The 24,836-nt window shown below is 44.5% G+C and overlaps 1 protein-coding gene across 1 annotated transcript; it reads right to left on the bottom strand.

Annotated features, from left to right (window-relative positions):
- Nucleotides 1-257: 257 nt before the first annotated feature.
- On the bottom strand, nt 258-22,669 carry DERL1 (derlin 1). Its single transcript, XM_004679609.2, has 8 exons — nt 22,299-22,669; nt 12,945-13,056; nt 8,637-8,701; nt 7,634-7,660; nt 6,779-6,874; nt 5,604-5,656; nt 3,955-4,065; nt 258-648 (listed from the first exon to the last, which is right to left on the bottom strand). Exons 1-8 carry the CDS (start codon nt 22,449-22,451, stop codon nt 510-512), a joined length of 756 nt encoding a protein of 251 aa, XP_004679666.1. The 5' UTR covers nt 22,452-22,669; the 3' UTR covers nt 258-509.
- Between the last annotated feature and the right edge of the window lie 2,167 nt (nt 22,670-24,836).

Raw genomic sequence — 24,836 nt, 5'->3', positions numbered from 1 at the left:
GAACAAGCCTTGGCAAAAAGTCAATAAATAAGAGAGCTTGTCAAAGGCAGAATCATTTCAAGGGCAACCTCCTCTAGTTGCAAATTTGGGGGCTGGGAAAAGGAGGAGGGAGACATGTGTGCAAGAAAGAGGTAAGAATGCCTTCGACAAGGGTTTGGTGACTCAACCCCAATGCCCAGCGTGGTGCCAGCAGACAGGGACCTGCCAAAACCCATAATTCAAGACGGAAAAGGAAGAGACAACACCACAAAATATAGTCAGTTCTGAAATTTGCACAGTTGACATTTGTTCTTCATAGCAGTAAGGACTTGAATGAGAATCATCAAACTTGAGGAACACGTATATTTTTCTTCAGGATTTAAAAAATTTTGTCTTGTACTGAAAGATTACATTCAGCGTGGGTCAGGTCCAACAGCGTTAGCTAGAACTCAGCGGTTAAGTGCACCAAAGCACTGGGAGGAAACTTCGTCTGGACGGAGTGGTGGGCGGGCAGGCCAGGGGCCGCGCCTTCACTGGTCCCCAAGCCGGAAGCCTTGTCCCCAGTTGTGTCTCCCACCTCCACCGTTCTGATCAGCAGCTCGCCTCATGCTCGCTGGGGGCACACCAAATCCCGACACCCCTCCTCTCCTGCTGGGCAGCCAGCGGTACCTGGAGCAAAGCGCGCACAGGAAGAGAAGACAAGAGTCACCTTCACAGGGTCATCCCAGCCAGGCACAGATCCTGTCCTGGTGTCCTAGGCACCTGTCACGGTGCACTGTCAGTCAGCGGAACTGTGTCAGCCGGCAGGAGGCTGGAGACAACGCCTCATCTAAACCTAGCTCTTGGGCTGGGAAAGAATGCTAACCAAACAAACGTTCTTTGGCATGTGTTCAATGCCCTGACCACAGAAGGCCGTTACTTTTTCTGTTTACTAAATTTACTAAATTATTAGGTAAATCCGCACTCTAAAAAAAAAAATCTCTTCTTGATTTTGAAAGTAATTCACGCAGAACAGCATGGAAACCAAAGTACGACAGCCCCAAGACCAACCACAAGAAGAACCACTGACATCGCAAATCGAGGTTATCTACACACAGATAGAACTGCAGCAAAGGGTTCAAACTTATTCCATTTTCAAAGGAGAAGTCCTCAGCCCGTGCCCTGACGATGAGCATCTCCATGACGCCGTGGGTTCCCAGGTGTCCCGCAAGGGAGCATGGAGAAGGCAGGTAGGGCCACGAGTTGGGGGTGCGCTCCCCGGGTTCTTCATGACCTGCCCTCCAACTGCGCTCTCTCCAGCTCATGGAGGGTGGGAAGGCGGAGGCCCAGAAGGTTAGTTAGTTTCTCATCTTATAGACTTCATGAGATTCACAGAACAGGTGAGGAAACTTAAGTCCGGGTCCGCATTCTCACTGATTCCCTGCTCTGCTCTCAGTAAAACCGAGATGTGCAGAAACCTCCTCTACTCACACTCCCTCGTGTCTGCGATGCTGTGAAGGCCGACATCGCCGTCTGAGAAATGCTCACTTTTCAGTTATGTTTACTGCAGTAGCATTGGCACATTTAGGGGCACAGGCTCACACCTCTCCGTCTGGATGCTACCATACCACCACCAGAGCTCCTGTGACCCTCCACACAGACCACCCCACTGCGCCCATTCCCAGCCTCTGGCCCCTACTTCCACCCTCCCTGTCTGGTGTCCTTGGTTCTGCAGTCAGATTTTACAGGGTATTTTGGTTTTGTTTGTTCTTTACTTTGTGTCTTATGTTCCACACGAGAACTCGTCCAGCTGATACCCCTGTTGAAATCCCTCACGGTACCAAAAGCAAACCAGGAGGGGTGACCTGCCTACAGCAAAAGCCTGCTGACCACAGCCCATCTCAAAGGGGTGCCGTGACACCAGGCGCTCCTGTCTACACTCACCTGTGGATTTAGACAGTGGTGTGTCAGTGCACCCAGCAGTGCCCAGGAGATCAGCACTGCTTTGAGGACTTGTGCCTGACAGGAGGACACTGAGGCATGATCGAGGGAAGTTCTTTGAAAATGATGATCAGGGCTCACCCAGGTGGCTGGCTCCAGGCTCCGCACCCTGCACTTCTCATGCACCGAGACCTCGTGCTGCACCGGGACCCCGGAGTGGCCCCAGCAACAGCAGTCACTGACCAGAGCCCTCCCGTATTGACAGTGTCCCTCATACCTTCATGTCCCCACCCCCAAAAGATACAGAACTCCTTGCTTTAGGTCAGAAAGATAACTAAGCAGGGGAGAGGATCTCTGTACTTTTCTTATGAAATGCAGGGCAGTGAGACATCTTAGCACTTATAACTCACATCTTCTTTTAACAAGGACCATTTTACATAAAAATGTGTTCCAGTGCCAGCTGCTCAACATCCATGACATTCTGGTACAGTAATATTCCTCTGAAGGATGCAATAAAATAGAACACCTAAAAGAGGCTTCCCTTCCCACTCTAAGACAATATGGAAGTGATCTCTACAGTTTAAGCGAAGAGTGAAATTAAATGCAAGTAATTAGTATAAAAAGACACCCAATTATACATAATCAACAAAAATTTATGATAATTTCAAAGCAGTTACTGCTTTTGCAAGGAGCTACATTTGTCATCTGATCTTTATGCAAAATTTAACAGAAGGGTTTCCACTAACAGAGAAAGCACAAGAGGCAGGCAGGCTCCAGCGGGCGGGGCCCAGCGGCCAGATCTCCTCTCTGGGCTGCCCACGTGGGCGGGCGACCCCGACATGTGGAGACCCCTTAAGTGAGAAAACAGTCACTTAGTGGAAAATAACTGTTGGCTGTCCCCCAAGGCACCAAGTTCTTTTTTTTTTAATTGACATATCTGCCATCGGACTTGCTAAACCAGAGCAAACACCCAGCCTGCTGTTACTGCCCTTCTGTGATTACCAAGCAGACTGGTCACTTGTTGTTTTAGCCTGACGGTGACGTGAGTCTCTGCTGAGAAACCCGCTTCTTCCACCCCCACCCCCTCCACCCTTTAGGGGAAAAAAATTCACTAACAGAACTGTATTTCTCTGAGTGTTATATTTTACAATGAAAGTCTTCCAAGAAGCGAATGCAGTGCACATAGACAGACGCTGATTTAGAGGGCTGTGCATGTGAAGCCTCTCTGTTGAAAGCCAGTTATTCCAACTTTAAAAAATGTAAAAAAAAAAAAAAATCCTACTCCTGATCAGAGTAAAAATAAGACCTGCCCCCAACCTTGTTTTGTCGGGGCAGGGGCTTATTCATGCTTCACTGCCCCCAGTGACCTCATGGAAAAATGACAAACTGAACATTAAATTGACGCTGTGAAGGGCTCGCTGCTCTTTTCTGAAGCTTTGATCAAGCTCTCCTTTCACATCCCAACAGGGGACGGCATAACCAGAGGGCAGGCTGCACCCCAGAGGGAGCACAGCCCCAACTCTGGGCACAAGGCTCAGGGCTGGTATTCAGTGTTGGTGCCCATCCCAGGGTGGCCCCGTAGCACAGGACTGCTTCAGCTGACAGACTGGCCAACTGAGGTTCAGAGATTTTATTGTCACTTTCCCAAGACTGGTAAATGAGGGGAACAGGATTCCCACCCAAGTTCTGCCTCAAAGCCAAAGCTGGATCCACCACCTCCTCCCTTCAGTAAACCCTAAAAGCAGAACAAGGAGGTATTCCCAGAGACTGAGACTATATACAAACCTCAATGTCTCATTTTAACTCTGAGAAGTTCTGGAAACGTTCTCTTCTGTAATATTCTGTTCCGTAATCTCAAAATGTTTAAAACTGCGAACCAGTGAGTTAACCTGCCCCCAACCCTTTGCAGGCTATGGTACACTGACGCTCCAAGAGCACACAGTTATCCTAGCCCTGGGCACTCACAAGTCTCGGCTGCCATTTCTCTAGCAGACAGGTAAGCCCCACCCATTCCGCACCAAGCTCTTGTTGTTAAACAAGGGAAAATACACTTACAAAAACTGAGGTGTGGATAGAAAATTTCTTCCTCCCAAGTCCATTGGGTATCTGAACATCAGGAAGAAATAAAGATGTCCAACAAGATTTCCGATGAGCTCATTGATTACCCTGTGAACAAAGAACCACATTAAAGACAGTCAGGCGCACATGAAATGCAGCAGGTCCTAACAAGACAGGGAAGAGGCCCTTCTGGCAGCCTGTGGCTGGTCCTGGCAGTCGGGACTCTGCACCATCTACCCAGTGGTAATTTGAGTGGCAGGTAAACCCTGAGCAGGAAAATCTGTCCTCTGGACAATGAGGCCTGTGCTCTTCAAGGCCAGAAGCCCCTCTGACAACCCTATTAAGCTCCAGCCCAACTCAAAATATTGCTTTTGGTACTTTCTACCTCAAGCGCTGACAAAGTTGCAAAGGAAGCTTTTGAACACTTTCAGTCATGAACCCTATCTCTGCAAACCACTAGCAGTATGAGGGCCAGCAAGAGAGCAGCATGGGAGTCAGGCAAAGAGGAACAATAAATGCCTGTTCACCCTTCCTGCAGCCAGCCAGCAGCTCTCCCTCACCTCTGTACCTCGGAGTGTAGACACCACAAAGACCACTGAGTAGGCTAGCCTTCACCTTGTCATCCTAAAACAAACATCGACTTTCTTCAGTTTTCCCACGGCCTCACCCACAGGTCACTTAGACACTGATAAATCTGTTACCGATTCATGACCTTCGTCTCTACACAGCACAATCCCTAGCGGTGACAAATCTGCATCTGCAGCTACTCCCTGACACTGCCCGTCGGGGCAGCAAGGAGGCTTTACCAAGCTTAAACTTGCTAGGTACTGCAGCATCTGTTTGCTCACTCACTCATTTCTCCCTAGCGGTGCAGAGTAGTAACGAGGAAGACACAGAGCAACTATACCAGCTATACCAAAAACTAACATTCAGTCCCTCCCTGGTGGCGCAGCGGATTAAAACACAGCCCTAAGAAGCTAAAGCAACTTCCACATGAGTTCGATTCCCGCCTGCCCCGGAAGTGACCACATGGCGCGGCAGACCTCTCCTGACCCGCCCGCTGCTCCCCTCGGCAGTGTAATTCATTGATCTGCCTGTTCTGCTCCCCACTCTGTCTCCAGTGAAGCCTCTCATCGCCCCTGAGCCTCTTGCCTGTACCCCAGTTCTGTATGCACAAATAAATCAATCTTAAAAAACTAGCATTCAAATCTTTTGAAACGTTAAAAATACTTTGTAGTAAAAGAAATGGGAGCTCAGCGTAGCTGCGCCTTGAATACTCCTTTTAAAATTCAGACTGGGTGCATTAAAGGTTTCCCTAGGTCACGGTTATAATTCCAGACCAAAAATTTGACTCAGTTTGTCCAAAATTTCTGTACTTTGAACTACCTACAAAACTACTTCCCCCCTGAGGGTCTGCATTTCTGGGACTGGAGACCAGTTTTCAAGGCATTCTGGAAATGCCATAAGAATAAAAGACATAATGGTTTTATGCAAAGTTCTTAGAGGAGTCAGACACCAAGCTAACAAAATAACAATCACTCAAAGCTAAAGTGCTTAAAGCCAACCCATATAATCAAAGAAGGAAGATAAATAACAGACAACTTCCAAGAAGTTGTTTCCAATTGAGTAAATCTAGTATCACTTACGAGCCGCCGATGATATAGTTGAATCCAAGAATTACCCAGGGTAAGTAACAGGCCTAGGAGGAAAAAACACACAAACATGAACAACCAGACCTAAAAAGGAGACACTATGGGGGTACTGGCATGGGTAAGGATGGACTGGCATGGGCTTTCTAGAAATCCTTTGGAAAGGCACTGCAAAAATGTCTCAGCTGAATCTCACGTCATTCCTATCGCACTAAAACTTCTTACCTAAACCTAAGACAGTTTCATATAGTAGTAACTGCAGACCCAGAATACTTGGCCCCTAGTTCTGAGGCAATGCATCCCCACTGAATTAACATCAACAAATAGCTCCAAAAGTACATGGGTGTCTGATGGATGCTGACAGAAACAGCCCATGATAGAATCAGTGAGACTCCAACTAGCAAAGGGCTTACCAAGCAACTAAAAATACCCCCATCTTTTCAGTTTCTCCATTTACATATTTCACAAAGTTACTCATTACACACTGTTACCTTAACTAATATTCCTCCAAAAAAAAAACAAATACACTCGGCAGCTGAGTCCCTTGCCAGATTCAAGACAGCACAACCCAAGCGAAGGGAGCTGCGGACGCGTCACCAGCTAGTAAGAAGGTGACACATGAACCGCTGAGGACAGAACGCGGTCAGGACTGTCGGGGCACAGAACCCCAAAGGCAAGGCAAAGTCCAGGCAGGAGACTCAGGAAAACAGCGCAATACCAGCTCAGAGTAAGAACAGGTAGGGTTTACATGAGAAAGAAAATAAAAAAGATGTTTCAGCAGGGCAACTGTGAGAGAAGGACACAAAGGGATGAGTTGAGGAACAAAACATAATCTGTGAAAGCCGAAGTACAAAGAGGGTGACAGAGAAGAGTTGAGAACAGATTTTAAAACGGTTCCACACAATTATCTTCCCTTCCCTCTCTCTATCGCACATACACACGGGAGCTCCGCCGGCAACACAGGTGTGAGGGGCCGGAGGTGCCCAGGGAGCGAGGACTAACTGCCAAAAAGGACTGTGTGGGCTAAGGGAAGGGCGAGGGAGTTCGCCTCTGGTCCACTGCTCTGCAGTGACCTCTTCTGGACGAGTCGGAAAGTACACCTTTGGGCAGAAGAAAGGGGATTTCTGAAAAGGCAAGCAAAAAGCACATTTTTTCCAGCTAGGTTAAAGTACCTTAAATCTTGTCCCAAACCAAAATGATACAATCATGTCTCTGTTCAGTTGGGCCCAGACATAAAGCACTGACATGATCAGAGGAATCATCAGCAGCTGCAAAAGAAATCAACATGTGAAGACCAGGCCCCAGGGACCCCCACAGCCTGCTGAGTGCCACCTCTCCCCCCACAAGTCCTCAAAAGGCAAAACTTCAACTCATTATAACGAATGAAGCTTTGTGTTTGAGTGGCCACACAGCATGTGCTACAAAGCCCTGTAATAAAGCAATGTCGTGATTTCACATGGATTCAGATGCATTAGGGCCAAGCTCTGTTACTTGGAAAGAGTTAACAGTGTTTCTACTTACTGTATAATCTCAGTTTTTGTATGCAACTCCAAATACATGCCTGGAAAATACTGGCTAATGATTATTCTCAATATTCAAACATCACAAGTCAGAAACGAGGAGGAACACTGACGCTTTTGGTAAGTCATACAAGAGCTTCAGGATAAAATGGCTGGATGCCATCATTTAAAAATCCCACATTAACTGTGTGAGTGAAGGGAGGAGGGGCAGATGGTGGTGGGGGAGAATGACAGTGGACAGCGGTGGAGCACTGAGAGGCTTCGGTGTGGGAGAGCTACGGTTACAGCACCTGCCGGGGAACCACACTGTCAAAATACTAGAAAGAATGCAAAACAATGGTACTTCATTAAAAGTAACAATAAATAAGTTTTGATGCTTTTAAAAACTAAAAATATCACACAACTAGCCACACAGTCAATACCATGTAAACTTCCATCAACAGCCATTAACAGTAAATCTGAGACCAAAAAAAAAAAGGCAAATAGAGAGTCTCAAAGGACACGTACCTGCATATCCATGGCTAGGCCAGTAATCTTGGTTTGTAAAGTTAAAGATCAGATACAAACAAAGCATTCTGCACCTAGCAAAGTTGGGTTCTGAAGGAAAACAGTTTTTCGTAGTTCAGGTTGTTTAAAGCATCCCAGAACGTAGAAATGTCTAATAATCTTCATGGTGAATGTTCTACCAAACCACACGATGACAAGGACGTGGTGGGAGCCCACGGCTTCGCCCCGACTCAGCTCGGGCCCCAGCACCATCCCTGACTAGCCTCTTGGGTAGGAAAGGGAGTCCCCTTGCCCTCAGAGACATTCAGGCTCCACAGCATGGCTCAAGCCCAAAGAGAGTTTTCTTCTTCCCTGGAAGAGGGAAAAGGACATCCAAAAGGCCACATTTCCTGGTTCTTGGTCAAGTTTCACACTAAGCCCCCAAGAGATCCGGCCCACCAGCACTGCACAGGGCATGAGCCCTCACATCCCCTCCACAGCTCCTGCCATCTGTAAAGGTCCAGGTGGAAGGGGCAAGGGTGCTGGGCACACAGCAGAGATGGGCTGTGTCCTTTCCCAGTCCCTGGGGACTTACAGGGACTGAACTAACACTCAAGTCCCTAAGACAAGGACAGCAATGGAGTCAGAGAAGGATGCTGGTTGCGCATTACTGTTAAGGCCACAGATTTCAAAAGCTGTCTCGTGGCGCTGCATCTCCGTGTGCTGCCATCAACAAGCTCTCACACACAAGGAGACAGAGCACGAGAAACGCGACCAGGGAACGGGGATAAAATTCTACCAAGTGTAGAAAAGTCCCAAAAGACAATGCCAAGTGAATGTCACACTCAGGGGCTGCAGGAGCTGCTACAGCTTTTCAAACCAACGTTGGTTATTCTTAATTATTAACTAATATAAAAGTGTAAATGCTGGTGTCTGAAATCTTGTCCAAAATTCTCTTTCCCCAAACCAAGGGGGAAAAAAAAAATTGGCTTATTTCCGGCCCAAAAAACAGGCTGAAGGATACCACGATGCAAATCCAGTTAAAGAGGAGCATGAATAAATAGTCTGCTGGCCTCCCATCAAAAGCTCCTGGAAACAAAAACAAGCCAAATGTCATGGTTCAGAATTTCAGAGCAAAATAACTTCTATGCAGAGAAACACTTCCAAAAATTAGAAAGACAAAACGGGAATGTTTTTAAGTCACTCAATTAAGAGGACACTTTTTTTTAAATATTGAAAGCCAGGTTCTCTAGTCACCAAGGAAGGTTAACCGGCGCTCTCCCAACCAAGCACCAGTAACAGGCTCTGACAGCCAACAGCTAGCATGGCCCAGAGGGAAGACAGTCGAGCCCACCACTACTGAGACCTGCCCCTGAGGCCCCTCCTCCCTAGGCCTCTCCCTGGTGAGCCTCCTCTGGACCTTGCAACACAATGTGGGGACCCATTGATCCTTTCTCCCTCACTAGACCACTGGCTGTGACCAGGGAGGAAGCTACTGTCGCTTCTCCTCCAGCAGACTCTTCGGGAAGTGGTGGCAGTTGAGACTAGTGGTGGTGATGGTGGTAAACACACGCTACCACTTGTAAGCACTGGGCCTCCTGAGAAGACTGAGTGTCCATCTTCCAGCTGATGCTCCACAGGGGAAAGAATGTGGGGAGGGTGGGGAGCATAATGACAGCCAAGTCTTCCCAAGGCCCCTGTAAGGTGAAGAGCCCACATACACCCCCTTGTGCAGACAGGTTAATAAAGTGCCTGATCAAGGTCATGGTGGTTAGAAAGTGATGTCTAATCACTGGCTAGGAGATCCAGTCACTACACTGTACGCCAGGCAGTCTCATTCTGGCACAACAATCAACACCCTCCCAGCGCGCCTTTCTGAGGCCGAGTCCTCATGCTTTCAGCTGAAAGATGAGAAAATAGGAAGAGAAGAGAGAAATGACTGAGATCATTCTAGCTCAGCCACCTCCCTCCTCTCCACATCCCATCCCATTATGTGACAGTCTATAAAAAAGAAATTCTTAACCCATTTGCGAAGAAAATCTATCTGAAAGAAAAATGGGTCTCCAGCAAAAATCCTTCCTTTGCCCTAATTTCTTCCCTACCAGCTCAAAGGCACATGCTAGCCACAGTATCATAGCATTTCACAGGCACTAGAAGGCAGAAATTCTAACAAAACTTTGGAATTTAAGTAATAGTGGAGCTTTTCTGCATGTATTTTGGCTTTGTGACGTCTAAGGATTCTTTTGCTTGAGGACCAAGATATAATCACATAAACTGCTATACTGCATATACTGTATTATTTGGCCCACTCGAAACTAGGACTTTGCAAATTAACTGGCCACAAACTGTGGTCTTTTGGTTTCAACTGGAAACTACAAATAAGCCAATATCGCCACTTAGCCGGGCAGGAGAACATGCAGGTGGCAAATATTTTGCAAAATGTAATCTTGAGGCTGGATGGTGGAGAGAAGACTGGGAATCAGTAAATCTGGGGTCCAGTCCTTGCTCGCTGTCCCCAAAAGCACTGAGACTTTTAGGAAAAATCACCATATTTGCAGATCACTGTTTCCTGTCTATGAAACAAGAGGGCCACACTGAAAAAGATCTAAGTCTCTCTCCACATAAATGTTCACAGCATCATTATTTATAACAGCCCAAAACTGAAAAAAGTCAAATGCTCATCCACTAAAGAATGGGTAAACAAAATGTGAAAAATACACAGAACAGAATCTTATAAAGCAATGAAAAAGAATGAAGTGCTAATGCATGTGAGGTAGAAAACATTAAAACCCAACACTAAGAAACCAGTCACGGCCCTCCCTGGTGGCACAGCAGGCTAAAGCACAGCACTTAGAAGCTAAAGCCACTTCAGCATAAGTTCGATTTCCCACCAGCCTCGAAGGTGATCCACATGGCAGGCAGACCTCTCCTGACTCGCCCGCTGCTCCCCTCAGCAGTGTACTTCGTCGATCTGCCTGTTCTGCTCCCCACTCTGTCTCTGGTGAATCCTCTCACCACCCCCTGCACCTCTGGCCCGTACCCCAGTTATGTATACATAAATAAATAAATCTTTTTTTAAAAAAAGTATTAAAAAAAGAAAAGAAACCAGTCACAGGAGCCCACATACTGTATGATCCTGTTTATCAGAAATGCCCAGTTCAGGCAAATCTAGTAAAGAGGCAGAAAGCAGATTTGTGGGTTGCCCAGGAGCTGAGCAGAAAGGCGGGTGGCGGCCAGTGGGAACAAGGGGACAAAGTGTTTCTTTTCTGTATTGTTGAAGTGCTCTAAAACTGACATGGGAAAGATTACACACCTCCGCCAATAGCCACTGAATTGTATACTAAGAAGAGTAAACATGGATGGGAGATAAGTTAAACGCCAGTGAAAATGTCTTTAAAAATGCCTCTCAGCATCACAAATCAAAATGCTCTGTGACAGGATGGTAAAGAATGAGGAGCAACTTCTGAGAATGACAGCAAGCCAGAGCGGTTACGTGTGGGCCTGATGAGCCCACGTGGTGCTCGTAAGTGTCATTCAGGTCAAGAGTCTTCCGAGTCAGCTGTGCTAACTGGGCAGCCAGCTAGTGGGATGACTCAACAGGTCCGAGGACCTTAAGTCACCAACAACAAGACAATGTACAAGTGAAATGTGGTCATGGAATTGTAACAGAAGCACATCGCTATGATTCGTTGGTAAGGCCTTATATTTAGAGGTAAATGATAAAATGGTTACAGATTATGCTTCAAATAATGAGATGTCATTATAGAGAGACCTCAAAAATGAGACAATTGGCATAAACACAGAAAAAATAAGACGAGCTATAGGGTAACTGGTCAAGGGGAGTGATGGTGTTAAAAAGGGGCTCATATTGATGAACCCCAAAGCATCTGCTAACTGAAAGAAGCCAGCATTAAAAGCTATATAAAACGTCCCAAAGAGGAAAATGCAGTCACACGGAGAGTAGGTTAGTGGTTGCCAGGGAGTGGGAGGAAGGATGGAGAGTGGCTGCGTGGATTTTGGGGGGACGATGATGTTATCTGCAACAAGTTGTTGGGTGATGGTTGCATAATGTGGTAATATGCTAAAGACCACTAAACTGTACACTTAAAAATGACTACAAAGGTGAATTTTCTGCCCGGTTAATTTTCTCAAAGAAAAAAAAAAAAGTTCATTAACCTTTCTCCCTACTTTGTTTTATGGCATCATTTTTTTACAGAGGTAATGTTTATTTACAGCACAGTATATAATTTAGAGGGTAAGTTTGTATCTGAAAATTTTTCATAACAGAAATTTTAAAACTTGTGCCAGGATATCCATCCTCAATGGAGCACTTATTACTAATCTAAAAAAATGCTCCACCTGACCTTCCAATTCTATCAGAGGGACAGATGGCAAGCAAATCAGCACCATAATAAGGTCCAGCTGGGAAGAAAGTGCATGAAAATCATATATTCTGGAATATATTTAAGGCAATACATTTCCTTAAATTGAAGGAAAATTACATTTGACACCAAATGCCCATTCTTCTGTTCCCCTGCAGTTATAAGACTGATTCACAATCCTCAAACTGACTTAGAGCTAAAAGTTCAGAATGCTCTAGCCTAAGCTACCCACTAGCAGATTTATACAGTCTCTGAAGTCAGCCAAGCAGCTTTTCAATATCATTTAGGTATAACACAATTATACTCCCATCTTGACACAGCAGTATTGATTTATCACATCTCAGTATAAGCAACTCAAAACTCCGTAAGGTAGTGTTGGAAGTAACAGTTCAGTAAGAAATCTTTAAGAAAATATTTTTACAAAGAGCCCTGTCCTTAATATCGGATAGCTGGGTCACACTTGATAAACTATCCTAGTATTAAATCCCAGCTATGTATTTTAAAGTTGAGTGTTTCCATTACAGAGAGTAAGTTCAGGTTTTTGGCCAAAGAGTATTTTCAGCACCATCCTAGCAGATACATACACGTCAGCCCAACTGTGCACTGAGCATCAAGGGCTGCTGTGTGACAGAAATGAACAAGATGTCAAACTAGGTGACAAGAACAGCTTGGCCACCAGAGGCATGGGTAAGATGTGTGAACCTCCAATCTTATCATTTTTTCACCTACAAAATGAGGTCACTGCTGCTTACATCTCATGATGAGGCTGTGAGGGCTTCGTATTGATTATCTGAGTCTGGAACAGCGAAACACAGTTACTGCTACTGAGCATTTACTTTGTATGCCACTTCCTTATATGTATTACCTGCACTCAGAGTTCCGCTGATAAGTAAACACAGGATTACTACACTAGATAGAAACAATACTTAAAACAACTATAGATAACATACCTGTTTCGAGTCGTGTAGAATACTGATACAAGAAATATAAATTGACCAAATAAAGAAATCCAGTTCCTGGACCCACAGGGAAAAAAAAGGTGGCAGTGATTGGCCTCCAAATCTGTCCAGAACAAAATAAACACAAGTGTTAGTTTCTTTAAGCCTGTGATTTTTTTTTAACTAAAGAAATTAACCTTTGCAAATAATTCTGAATGACAAGTTACCAAAGGGACATAAGGAATACCAAGGGATACCAGGAATACAATTTAAGAAGAAAATTGTATTCACGTAAGAAATCTTTTCTTCAGTTATAATCATTCCAACTTGCAAATCAATGGTATAAAGTGACATCATCAAATAAGCAATCACTAGTTCAAAACAAATTGAAAAATATATATATGTAGAAGTAGATAGTTAGTCCTTCCTGAGAGCAGACAGATGCTGAGAACTGTCAAAACCAAAGAGCAATTTCCAGCGGTGCAGTCATGATTACTGACTTGCAAACTGGTGTGATTATAATTGGTATGAGCTTTTCAGTTATTTTCTTGGATTTAGGGAAAGAGTATAGTGTAGTGACAAACCTTGTCAAAAAATATATTCCAAAGCTAGAAGTAAAATAACAATTTCTTGCTCAAATCATCGTGCTCTGCAGGAAATAAGGAAACCTGACTTAAAACACTACCTTCCCCCCAACCAAAAGAACCAACCTCCAGAAGAGTCTAAGATTAGAGAAGCAAGTCTCACTCCAGAATCTGTCCCCAGTTCCCTTTCCAGCAACAATGCATCCATTTCGTGTACAGATTTCCAGAAATAATAGTGTGAAGTACTGTGACCCGCTCCCCTTTCATCCTGCCCTACATCTGCGCTGCACTGATCGAGTCCTTTTTCTACTCCCGACAAGATAGCTTTATTGGCTTCATTGGCTTCATTGTGCCCTGCCTGTGGCTCGCCAGACCTCATCTGAACTGTTACAATGCCACAATGGGCATTCTAGACTCTCCTCAGGGGTGTGCATTCAATTTTGGCAGATACTCTAAATACCAACAAAATATGTGACCAATTTTTACTTCCTCCCAAAAGGCAGATCAATCTGTGTTCTCACCCTCACCACCTAGTGTACTTTCTATTCATCAATCACATTTTGAAAATGTAAGCATTCCTTTCTTAATTGCTGGATTTGCCTTTCTTTATATAGAAATTTTACCTTTTAACGTTGTAACAAATATCTTGGGGGCTGTCATTAAAATTATGCTTAAAGAGACTTTCTGTCATACTTAATACATAAAAAATTTCATTTAGTGTAGGCAAAGTACCCATCATGCATTATACTTCAGGACGGTGCTCTTTTACACTGTTTACAATCCATCTTAAAGAACGAGGGAAAGACACAGCTTATTTTCCCAGATGGTCTCTCACAGTTTTTCTTGCAGAATAAGCCAGCGTTTCCCCATTGATCTGAAAGGCTACTTTTACCACATATTTATTATTTTATATTAAGGTTCACTTTTACACTATTCTGTCCAGTAAAGTGTATTCTTATACCACTACTAAGCTTTTATATATATATATATATATAAGATTTATTTATTTGTGCATACAGAACCGGGGTACAGGCCAGAGGCACAGGGGCGGTGAGAGGATTCACCAGAGACAGAGTGGGGAGCAGAACAGGCAGATCGACGAAGTACATTGCTGAGGGGGGCAACGGGTGGGTCAGGAGAGGTCTGCCACACCATGTGGTCACCGCCGGGGCAGGCGGGGATTGACCTCATGCGGAAGTGGCTTTAGCTTAGTGTTGTGCTTTAACCCACTGCACCACCAGGGAGGGCCCTACCAAGCTATTTTAACTTCCAATTTAATGGTATGTTTTCATATCTGGAAAAGTGACATAATTAACCCACTTCCCACTTTTTGTGTATATTTCTCACGACTTTCTTGACTAGTCTCAGTTTTTTTTCTACATTATAGAAAACCAACATCATTATTCTATCAATATGACAGTGATAGAATTCCCATCAAGAAGTCTTCTAGAGCTTCAATGATTTTTTTTTTAATGGAGCTACTGCGTTCTACCTTTTCTTGTATCTAACCAACAAAGCTGAGTTGTACTATTGTTTGTAATATTAGAAAACGGAGCCTCTTGGGCTAAGTTCTAAGTATATAGCTCTACCTGTACATCAAAGCGTGTGTTGCATTCCGTTCTTGTCTAACTCACTGGCTAAGATGCCTCCAGAGCAGTGTTAACAGAGGCTGAGGTAGGTGCATTCCCAGGCTTTTGGAAAGGCCAGTGTAATGCTGGCCTTGGGCTTGCGAGCTAGGTGTCTAGGAAGTTTCAACAGTGGGGAAAGTTGTGCCAAAAAGCAAAGAGTAGGCACAAAGAATGGGAATCTTGATTTTGGACAAATAAATAAAAACTCCCAAAGAACTACAAGTGCACAGTAAGGACAATCAGCGAATTGCTAACCACCAGGATGTGGTTGGAATGGGGATACTGGGTGGTGTGACAGGGCTGACCACACACAAAAGGGGCAAGTTGCATTCTGCAAATATAGGAATGTGATCCTCGGTGCTTAACTCCCCTAGAGGAAAATGCACATCACCTGTCCAGAAAAGCAACTTTCCAACAACCTTGTATTAAGGGAGAAAAACAAGAGGTTAAAATTAATTTTGGTTTATTTACAACTTGACCGCAGAAACAGGACAGTCTTACGGAGAGAGCACTGGAAATGATTTGAAAAGATGTGGATCTAAGTCTGAGCTTCCAAGTGACCACTAATCCCTGAGCTCTGGCTCCTAGGTGCAAGGGGAATGATACACTATCAATAGCACTTGCCCTACTTTGGATAATGGCGAAAAACATACAACAGTGTGCTCTTTTGCTCGTTTACAAGCACTGACTCAGGAGGTAGATTTTATAGACAAGGAAACAGGATGAGAAGAGGTGAAGTCACAGTTGTAGGTGGCAAAGTTAGAATTCTGTCCCAGACAGCCTGACTCCAGGGTTTATGCTACTCAACTCCTATTTTCACAATGCCTCTCAGAAGGAGCATCATTATTAAACATAATTATAATTAGTTAAAATTCTCAGTACCACTACACTTGGAGAAGGCTGAATGCGCTGAGGCACTCCCCTGCTTGTGAGAGGCACTGGGAGGTTAAAGCCAGAAGCCAGACAGCCCTTGGCCTTGGCCAAGTCTGTGTCTGAATCTGTTTCTTCCTCTACCTGATAGTTTGTTCTATGACGCCTGCCTTATCTAGCAGACTTTGTAAACTGGTGTGAAGGTGAAATTAAAGCGGTGCTTTGTAAAAAAACAAAAAAATTACATGTAGGTATATGATTAATACAATTTTTTAAGACTCATGCTGACCTGGTTTTTACAACTTTAAACTTTAAACTACTCCTATGTTTTTCTCTAAGTTAGTCAAGACCTGAATTTGGAAAAGAAACCGCCGTTTTTTTCTGACTAACACAGACAACACGACACTATTTTTAGCCACTGTGCACCTGTTCTTTGGAAATCAGTGTCTGTCAAAATACCTCACTCCTTTCCTCGTTCATTAAGCTTACCCTTGAGGTATATTTGCTCTCATTGATCTAAAAGACTTAATATTATTTTTGTATTACTTTAAAATTATAATGTGAAAATACCAGGAGACAGCTCATCTCTTCAGAAGGAAGCAATGGATTCTATTTCTGAAAACCCCACTGAAGGTACCCAATCAAATCCCCTCCTTTCCTTCAGCTGATGGTGAATATTTAAGATAAGGAACTGGCTTCATTTCCCCGGGCTGGGAGAGGTGGAGGTTCCATTTCAATTCTAGGACACCTTCACTGATCCCCTAAGAGACAGCCAGCGCAGGACAAAGAGCCAGAGACCTGTAGGCAGAAGGCCACGGGGAGGAACATGGCATTTTAACCCGGCAATCCCGAGGCTGGCACCAGCATCACCCCAGCTATTTTATGAGGAGAGCTGGGTCCTCATTAGAGTCTGGGTAAGCCGCCCAGAGTTTCTCACCTACCAGGGCCAGAGACCCTCATGTTCACTAGCATCTAAAATCTCTAAAAAACACAGGACATTGATCTTTAGTCACTAGTCCAACAACTTCTGTTGAGAAAGTAGGTTGCAGCCACGCTTGAACTAACTAAAATCTCCCAAACAATCTGCTACTGAAGTAGCTATAGTTGCCACCCAGAGTCAGCTTAGGCTTTTAGCGTATCAAAATCAGATTTTTCTCAAACAGTAAGGAGTAGCTGATGTGGAGTCAAGAAATCTTGTCGACCTTCTCTGATGGCCAGGCAAGGAAGACAGTGGTGCAAGGACATGCCACACGATTATTAGCGAAGTGTGGCCCTTCATTTTGGACACACCAGGTAGGCAAGAAAAACAAATGAAAGGTATTCAAGCTCAGCTGAGGAACTGACAAGAGCTATTCAAAGCCATCAGTCTACCCCTAGGGTCACACAGCAGAAATGCGCCCCAGTGTTCACAAAGACATGGCACGTGACCACAGCAGTGCTCTTCATGAGGGCCCCAAGTGGAAGCTGCCCAGAGACCTGGTCCTTCACCCCGAGACAGCACAGGGCTGAGCCATCTAAGCCACATGCAACAACACACAAACGAACACAAAGGGTGTGATCTCAATTACAAAAAACTTCAAAACCTCTATGTGTTTTCATATATGGTGAAAATATCTATGGCATGAACAGTCAAGAAACGAGTTACCTGGGGAGGGGACAGAACCAGAAAGGAGAGCAGCAGGAAGGTTTGGGGGAACAATGAATGCTCTGTTTCTTGAGCTGGGTGCTGGTTGTGTACAAATGCTCAGTTTCTGAAAATTCAACATGCTGTAAACACACCTTGTGTATTATTTAATACATATCTTTTCCTGCTTGTACACAGTAACTCAATAAAAAGTTAGAAAATGAACTCTGATCTCACCGGTGACCTTAGCTACAGACTACAGCAGAACCTCCCGCTGTGGACAGGAGACTAAGGAGAGGATTTAAAGCTGCACATAACCCTAGTCACTAACCCGACACCCAGCCACACCCAGCCACACCCAGCCACGACTGTGGAACACCAAACCTTAAGGCTATTTCTACACTCTGCCTCCAGAGTGATAACAGCAACAATCTAGCATCAGGCCCAATCACAAATTTGACCAGTGTCATTTCTTATTACTCCTGGAAAGAACCAGAGAAATTGAGAGTTGACATCTCCCCATTTCAGGTCAGGATGCTCTTTAAGACAAAAAACAGGTAACACTGCAGCAATGATATTTCAATTTCAGTTACAAATTATAACTGAAATATTAGTGCCCAAGGAGAACAGGCCACACGGTGAGGATTATTATTGGCTAAGAAATTAAAAGAGACACCATTTTTAATAATTTATCATTGTATTCTGTGAGTTTTATATAACAGAGGCATGAAGCAGTGATTCCTTAATTTGAAAATACTCATTTTTGTGTCTTGCCTTTGTGTTTCTATTAGGCTGTGTCTTACAGTCTCATACTCACTCAGTGTAACTTCTGTTTTTCCCCCTCCAAAACACTGTACTAAATGGATGGCAGATGTCATCATCAGTGGAATTAGAACAGAACTAATTAATGCTTAGAATAGAGTTTATGTGGGTGTTAAATTTATCCCCAATTTTTGGTAAAGAAAGTGAGGTTCAGAAAGTTAACTTGCCTAAGAGGCCACAGCTAGGAAGAGACTAAGCCAGGCCTGGAGACTATGACTCAATCACTAGAAATCTTTCTATTTTAACAGAAAAAGAAAAATAATATGCCACAACTAATTTCAAAGAAGTCACCTTAAGAGATGTTGTTATACCTAGGTATTCTGGTAGGTATTATGCAAAAGAGTTAAACAAGCGATCTTCAACTCACCAAAAGTGAAACCAGCACTGCAGCTGTCTACAAACTGGCAGAACACTGACCTCAGGGTGACTGAAGAATCTGAGTGGGAAAACATGGAAAAGCACAGTACTGGCACTATCTCACCCCAAGACATGAAGTAGCGGGTGCAGTCGTGGCAGGGATCTCATCTCAGAAACCACGAGGGGAAGGCAAAGTTCTAGCTAATCAGGGCCCAGCCTGAAGGCACTTCACCTGTGGGGTATCTGACCGGTGGCTATTCGGTGTGACCCATACGGCGCCCTGGGCCTCTCCACCTGGCCAAACAGAGAAGTTACGTTTTAAACTTTGGGATTCCAAAACAGCACGCCACTCAGAGGGAAAATATACAGGAGAAGGAAAAGGAACTTGTGCCACTTCCAGTGTGAGTGCACAATTCTACATCAATCACATCCAATTTCTTAAGCAGCCAAGCCCTGGCCTCTGTGGGTAAGATGAGCCTTCGCAGCAAGCGCACCACATGCCGCACACAGCAGCCCTCATCTGCAGACTTTCCTCCAAATGCTCCTTTTGCAAAAGTCCAGGTGGTTCTGAGAGATGTTCTTGCCCAAAGTGGGAAGGAGCCAGAGGAGCAGAAAGCAGAGACACCTGTCTTCCACAGCAGCCAACTGTGACACAACCTGCCTCTTGCCCACAGTTCTCCTCAGCTTGGGGGTAAGAAGCCCACAAGAACCAGCACAAGGAAGTCTATCATGAATGGCGACTTTCTAAGCACTTCACTGCTTTACTATTGCCATGCTGTTTTTTTATACACCGGTACTCTATCACAAAGGTTTTCTTATTTGACTAATCCGACCATAAACTGCAAGAGAGCAGAGTTTTGATTCGTTCCTTGTTCCATTGCTCTGTATTACCCCATAGACACTGGGTACAAAGGACACGACACCCGTCCCTGCATATCTGCCAAATAAATAAAACACAGTGCGTGATTCAGGCTCCAGACCAAACCCCAGTCTTGTGTCCAAGTGCTTATTCACTTCTTTATTGCCTAAAAGTCACCTCTAGACTTCACATGGTCAAAGCAGAACTCTCTCCCAGCTCCCAAACAAGCCTCTCTATAAATTCCTAATCTCAATAAAGGCCTCTGCCATCCGCTCAGGAGCTCCTGCAACAGTGACATCTTTGGGTCCCTCTACCTTCAGCCAATCCCCTTTCCTCTCCATTCAGGTGCAATCTTGCCCACCCTAACTCCCAAAATCTATCTACTTCTATCTTCAGTCACCCTGGTCCACACCACTCTCTTGCCTCCTAAACTGACCTGGCTTCTGTGGTAAGATGAGCTACGCAGCAAGCGCACCACACGTCCCCTAGCCCTCAACCTCCCCCCGCCACACATAAGCTCATTCAGCCTGGTCTTCAAGCTTCATGCCAATCACCTAGCAATTCTCATCTCTACAGCTGACCTCTACTAGCAACCCAGCATTGATTCTAACTCCTTCCTCTAAGCTTTTCACTTACTAGTCCTTCTTTGAAGAATTTGTTCCCAGGCCAGATCTTCCTTCAAGCGGGTTCCTCATACTCAGATTTCAGCTCAAAAACCTTTTCTGAGGCTTTTGTAACACGCTTCCAGAGGTACATACACCCCTGGAGTCACTCCATTATTTCCTTCATAGAAATTTGGGTTATCACTGTCCTGCTCACTACTAGCACCCAGTACCCAGCACTGGAAATTGTCCAGTCACTTCCTTGCATTCAACCAAATGCTGTGTGCCAGACACTAATGCAGGTGTCAAAAACAATGATCAATGAGACCAAGAGCTGGCTTTCATGGAGCCTTATTTTCTGAAGGGAAGCAAACTCACGTTACCAGAGGGGAATATGGAGCAAGAATAAAGGAAGGGCGTTATTTTTTGTAGAGCAATCAGATACGGTCTTGCCAAAAAGATATTTGGGCAGAGACTTGAAGGAGGTAAGAGGGTAATCATGGTTACCCTCCTTGGGCAGAGAATAGCACGTGCCAAGGCCCTAATGCAAGATCAAGTTAGTTGCTGAAGGGACAGTGAGGATTTCCACTGTGGAACCTAATATGCAAGCTGGAAAAGGAGGAAAACAGGGCAAAGTCAGGGTCTTGCAGACTGCTGAAAGGATTTGTATTTTTCTCATCAAACTGAGAAGGCATTGGAAGGTTCTGGACAGAGGACTGACAGTACCTGATTTATGTCTTAAAAGGTAATGCTAGCTGTCTAGAGAAAAGACTGAAATGAACATAACTAAAGGAAAATGAAATGAGATTATATTTTGGTTATACATCTGAAGTACAGTAAACAGAATCTGCTGATAGACTGAGGAGTGTGAGAAAAAGAGAAGTCAAGGATGAATCCACTACTATTAGCTTGAAATGTATTTTTAAAAATGGCTATTTGCATGGGAAACCCATGGGGATTACAATTGAGATGAAAAAAAAATGTGAAAAATGATGTAAAAATAAACTTTTTAATAAAAAAAAAATGGCTATTTGCTTTTAGGGCAAAGGGAGTTAGGATAAGGGGATAACTATTGAGCATCCAAGTGGCAATTTCAAATAGACAGTAAAATGTACAAATGTGGAAATCACGAGACAGATCTGGACTGAGAATATTCATACTTGTATTAGAGGGTCTTCATTTATAGAAAGTATTTAACATCATAAAGCTATGTAAGATCACCCATAGCAAGGGACAGAGAATGTAGAGAAGTTATCCCTGGAGCACATCACAACATTTAAAAGTCAGGCAGATAAGAAATATCCAGGTAGAAGGAAAGACAGGGAGTGTTATCCACAGGCAAAAAAAATGTGTTGAAATTAGTGTCAGATCTTACTAACTGACATTAAGCCACATTTAAACCACAGAACCCAAGGAATAGAGGTAACCTCCAGGAAATGAACATTATCTGACTTAAGAAATTATCAACAATAAGGTCTTCCATTTCTTCACTCTTTCATACATGTAACTACTACATGCCAGATACTCAGTCAGGGCCTGAGGGGAAAGCAGTTAACTAAATTTACTCTTTGCACCTCTGACCTCTGACCTCTACAGAGAATAAAATCTATTAATATGAAAAGAACCCAAACTGGACGTTGGGCGAGTTGACATCTACAAGTCACCCACGTGGTGTCAGAGAGAGGTCAGAGAGCCCCTACTCCACCCTGGCAGCTGATTACAGGCTTCCAGTAGATTGACAACTCTCACAGACTTACCTTCCCACTGCCTCCGTCCCTGAGTGCAATGGGGGGAAGCGCTCCCTTAAAATCAGTCTGTCCCCCGACCCTACTCCCACGCCTACAACAGACCCCTTCGCCACCACCGGCCCGGGACTACAGGACCCCACCCTACAGGGCTGGAGACACCACACTACAAATCCCACCAGGCACAGCGCTCCCGCCACACTCCGGTCTACACGCCGCCGCCGCGGAGCCACCTGGGGCCTGTAGTCTCCACTCCCTCCGCGGGCGGTCAGTACCTGGAAGCGGTAGAGGAAGGCTTCGGGCCAGAGGAAGAAGTAGGCCGGACTGATGAGACCGAGTTTGCCGACCAAAGGCACCGCGACGGTGGCGGCGAACCAATAGCGCGTGATGGCCGGAATGCTCCTGAACCAGTCCCCGATGTCCGACATCTTCGCTTCCTAGGTGGCCAGGATGCGCACAGCCCCACCCGACACCCAGCCCTGGCCCCCTCCCGACGCGGCCGGCTGCGGAGTAGAAGTCGTCGCGATGGAAGCAGTCCAAGCTGCGGTACAGAAGGCGGAGACCGGCGGACGTGGCGCCACCGAATTCGGACGAGCGAGGCAACGTTCAGAGGCGAAACTTCCCCTTCCGGCGGCCGCGGAAGACGTCGACAAGAAGTCCCGCCACTTAAAGGGCGAGTACGGTTTGTACAACTGAGCCGAGCCTCGTGGTCCTGGGGCGGGGCTACGAGGAGGCAGGGCCTGGCGGAGCGGCGACGCGTCTGGCAGGAAACAGTGGTTGCCAGAGCAACGGCAAATACTGCAACCAATGGAGAGGCAGAACGCCCTCTACGTCGTAGTCCCTGGTGTTGTCAAGACCCGCCCACTGGTAGGGTGTTTAAAGCGGAAGGAGGAATCTCGCTCTACGTTTGTTTCATGCATTCCTCAAATGTTTGTTGGGGCTTATTAAAGACGAGGTAGGGTTCTAGACACCCGCCATGCTGCGGCTAACGGAGGCGTCCGGGAACTTCCGTTCTAATGGGAATAGCCAGGTAATGAATTATTGGATAATTGCAAAAAGTGGTAAGAAAACTAAGGAAGATGAAATAGGTTGAGAGGACTAAAGAAGTTTTCTCAAAGGTACAGGTGCATGAGAAAAAGCAAAAACAAAACGTGCACTTGTTTGGCAAGTATGTGTGGCAATATTTCTTTCTGGGTTGTGCTTTAGAATTCAGTCTGGAATTCAGCTTCAGGCTTTAGAAAACCTAAAGTTTAAGTCGCGGTTACCACACTTATTAACAATATCAGGTTGTAAAAATGACAAACTCTGTGCCTCGGTTTCTTGCACTGTTACTTCAATTAAAAATGAATAGGAAATCAAAAACAGTATTAGCTGGTGTGAATGGAGCTTGAAACAGTGTTCTATGACTGGAGGCAGAAGCAGCGGACGTCCTTCCTGTTAAAGGAAGTCTAAAGATGCAGGCAGTTCCTAAGCAATGTGTTTTGATTCCTTGTCCCCCTGACCAGCAAACTTCCTATGTCCTGGCCAGCTTCTCAGTGTGTGTGCATGTGTGTGTGTGTGTGTGTGTGTGTGTGAATAGAGAAAGAATGAAATACAGAATTGTTACAAAAGCTAAGAAAATGAAGCAAATTACTGAGTTCTTTGGTTTACAGTTTCTCAATGGCTGTTAGAGTTAACCGTGATTTTTTAAATATTTTTCCCAGCTTTGAGATATAATTGACATTGTGTAAATTTAAGGTGTACTATGTAATGATTTGATATATGTAACAAAGAAAAGGAAACTGATTGAATAAACTATGGTTTAGCCATATAATTGAATGTTATGCAGACTTCCTTAGATAAAGACACTTTGTATACCCCAAAGTGGACCAATTTCTTACAGTATTAAGGAGGACTGAGAAGTAGAAAAGATGATCTTAACTATATTTTTCTCACTATAATTGAAATATATTTTAAAAACTTAAAACATTGAAGGGAGATCAATAGTCAAGAGCTCAGTGTTGCATAACGCTGACACTTGGCACCGGGCTGCTGACTGATACCAGGAGACAGGGCTGATGACTCAGACATCATTCTGCCACAGTTGCCACATAGTAATGCTGTGCTAGTGGAATTCCTGTCACACAAATGGCATTTTTCTTCAACAAACTCAGAGCACATCCCAAATATGTAATTCATTCTGTGTTAACCAGTAGACAGATTCCTTGGCCCCAACTTGCAGATAAAGAAGCTATGGCAAAACTAATAACTTATCGGTCATGCCCAGCAGAACCAGTTCTAAATTTTTAGCCATGAGCTTGGGAGAATTGTTTAAATTTCGGTAGACTGGGCTGGGAGACAAGGGAATTACTCAACAGCATATAAAGCATTTGTCATTGTTATTCTGGATGTACACACATGTGAGAGATTTTGTATGTATGTGTGTCCTAAATAAAGTCAGACTTTTATAAATTACAAAGAATGATTCTGGATTTCAGGGCTTCCTCTTGCTGCTTGTGTGACCATGGGTAAATCACAAACCTCTTAGGTGACTCATCCAAATGGGAAAAATTGTATTACCTGCCACCTACATAGAGATGGTTGTTTCTGCCTTTTAATGCAAAGCCTGCTATTTACCAAATTCTGTGCTTGTACTTTCCAAACTCATGTCACTGAATGTTCACACTAACCCTGAAAGATATGTACTATTATCACAGAAAATGGAAAAAAAAAGATTAATAAATATACCCAAGTTGAGTTCATCTTCTAACTCCTCTACCTGTGTGACAAATATAAAGGTTCTTTGTAAACAACAAAACATTTCCTAAGTACTT

Source organism: Condylura cristata, unplaced genomic scaffold (assembly GCF_000260355.1).
Source record: "Condylura cristata isolate star-nosed mole 26May11 unplaced genomic scaffold, ConCri1.0 scaffold00009, whole genome shotgun sequence".
NCBI classification, from domain to species: domain Eukaryota; kingdom Metazoa; phylum Chordata; class Mammalia; order Eulipotyphla; family Talpidae; genus Condylura; species Condylura cristata.
The sequence above is the reverse complement of the archived record's forward strand: the minus strand, read 5'-3'. Positions and strand labels throughout refer to the sequence as shown.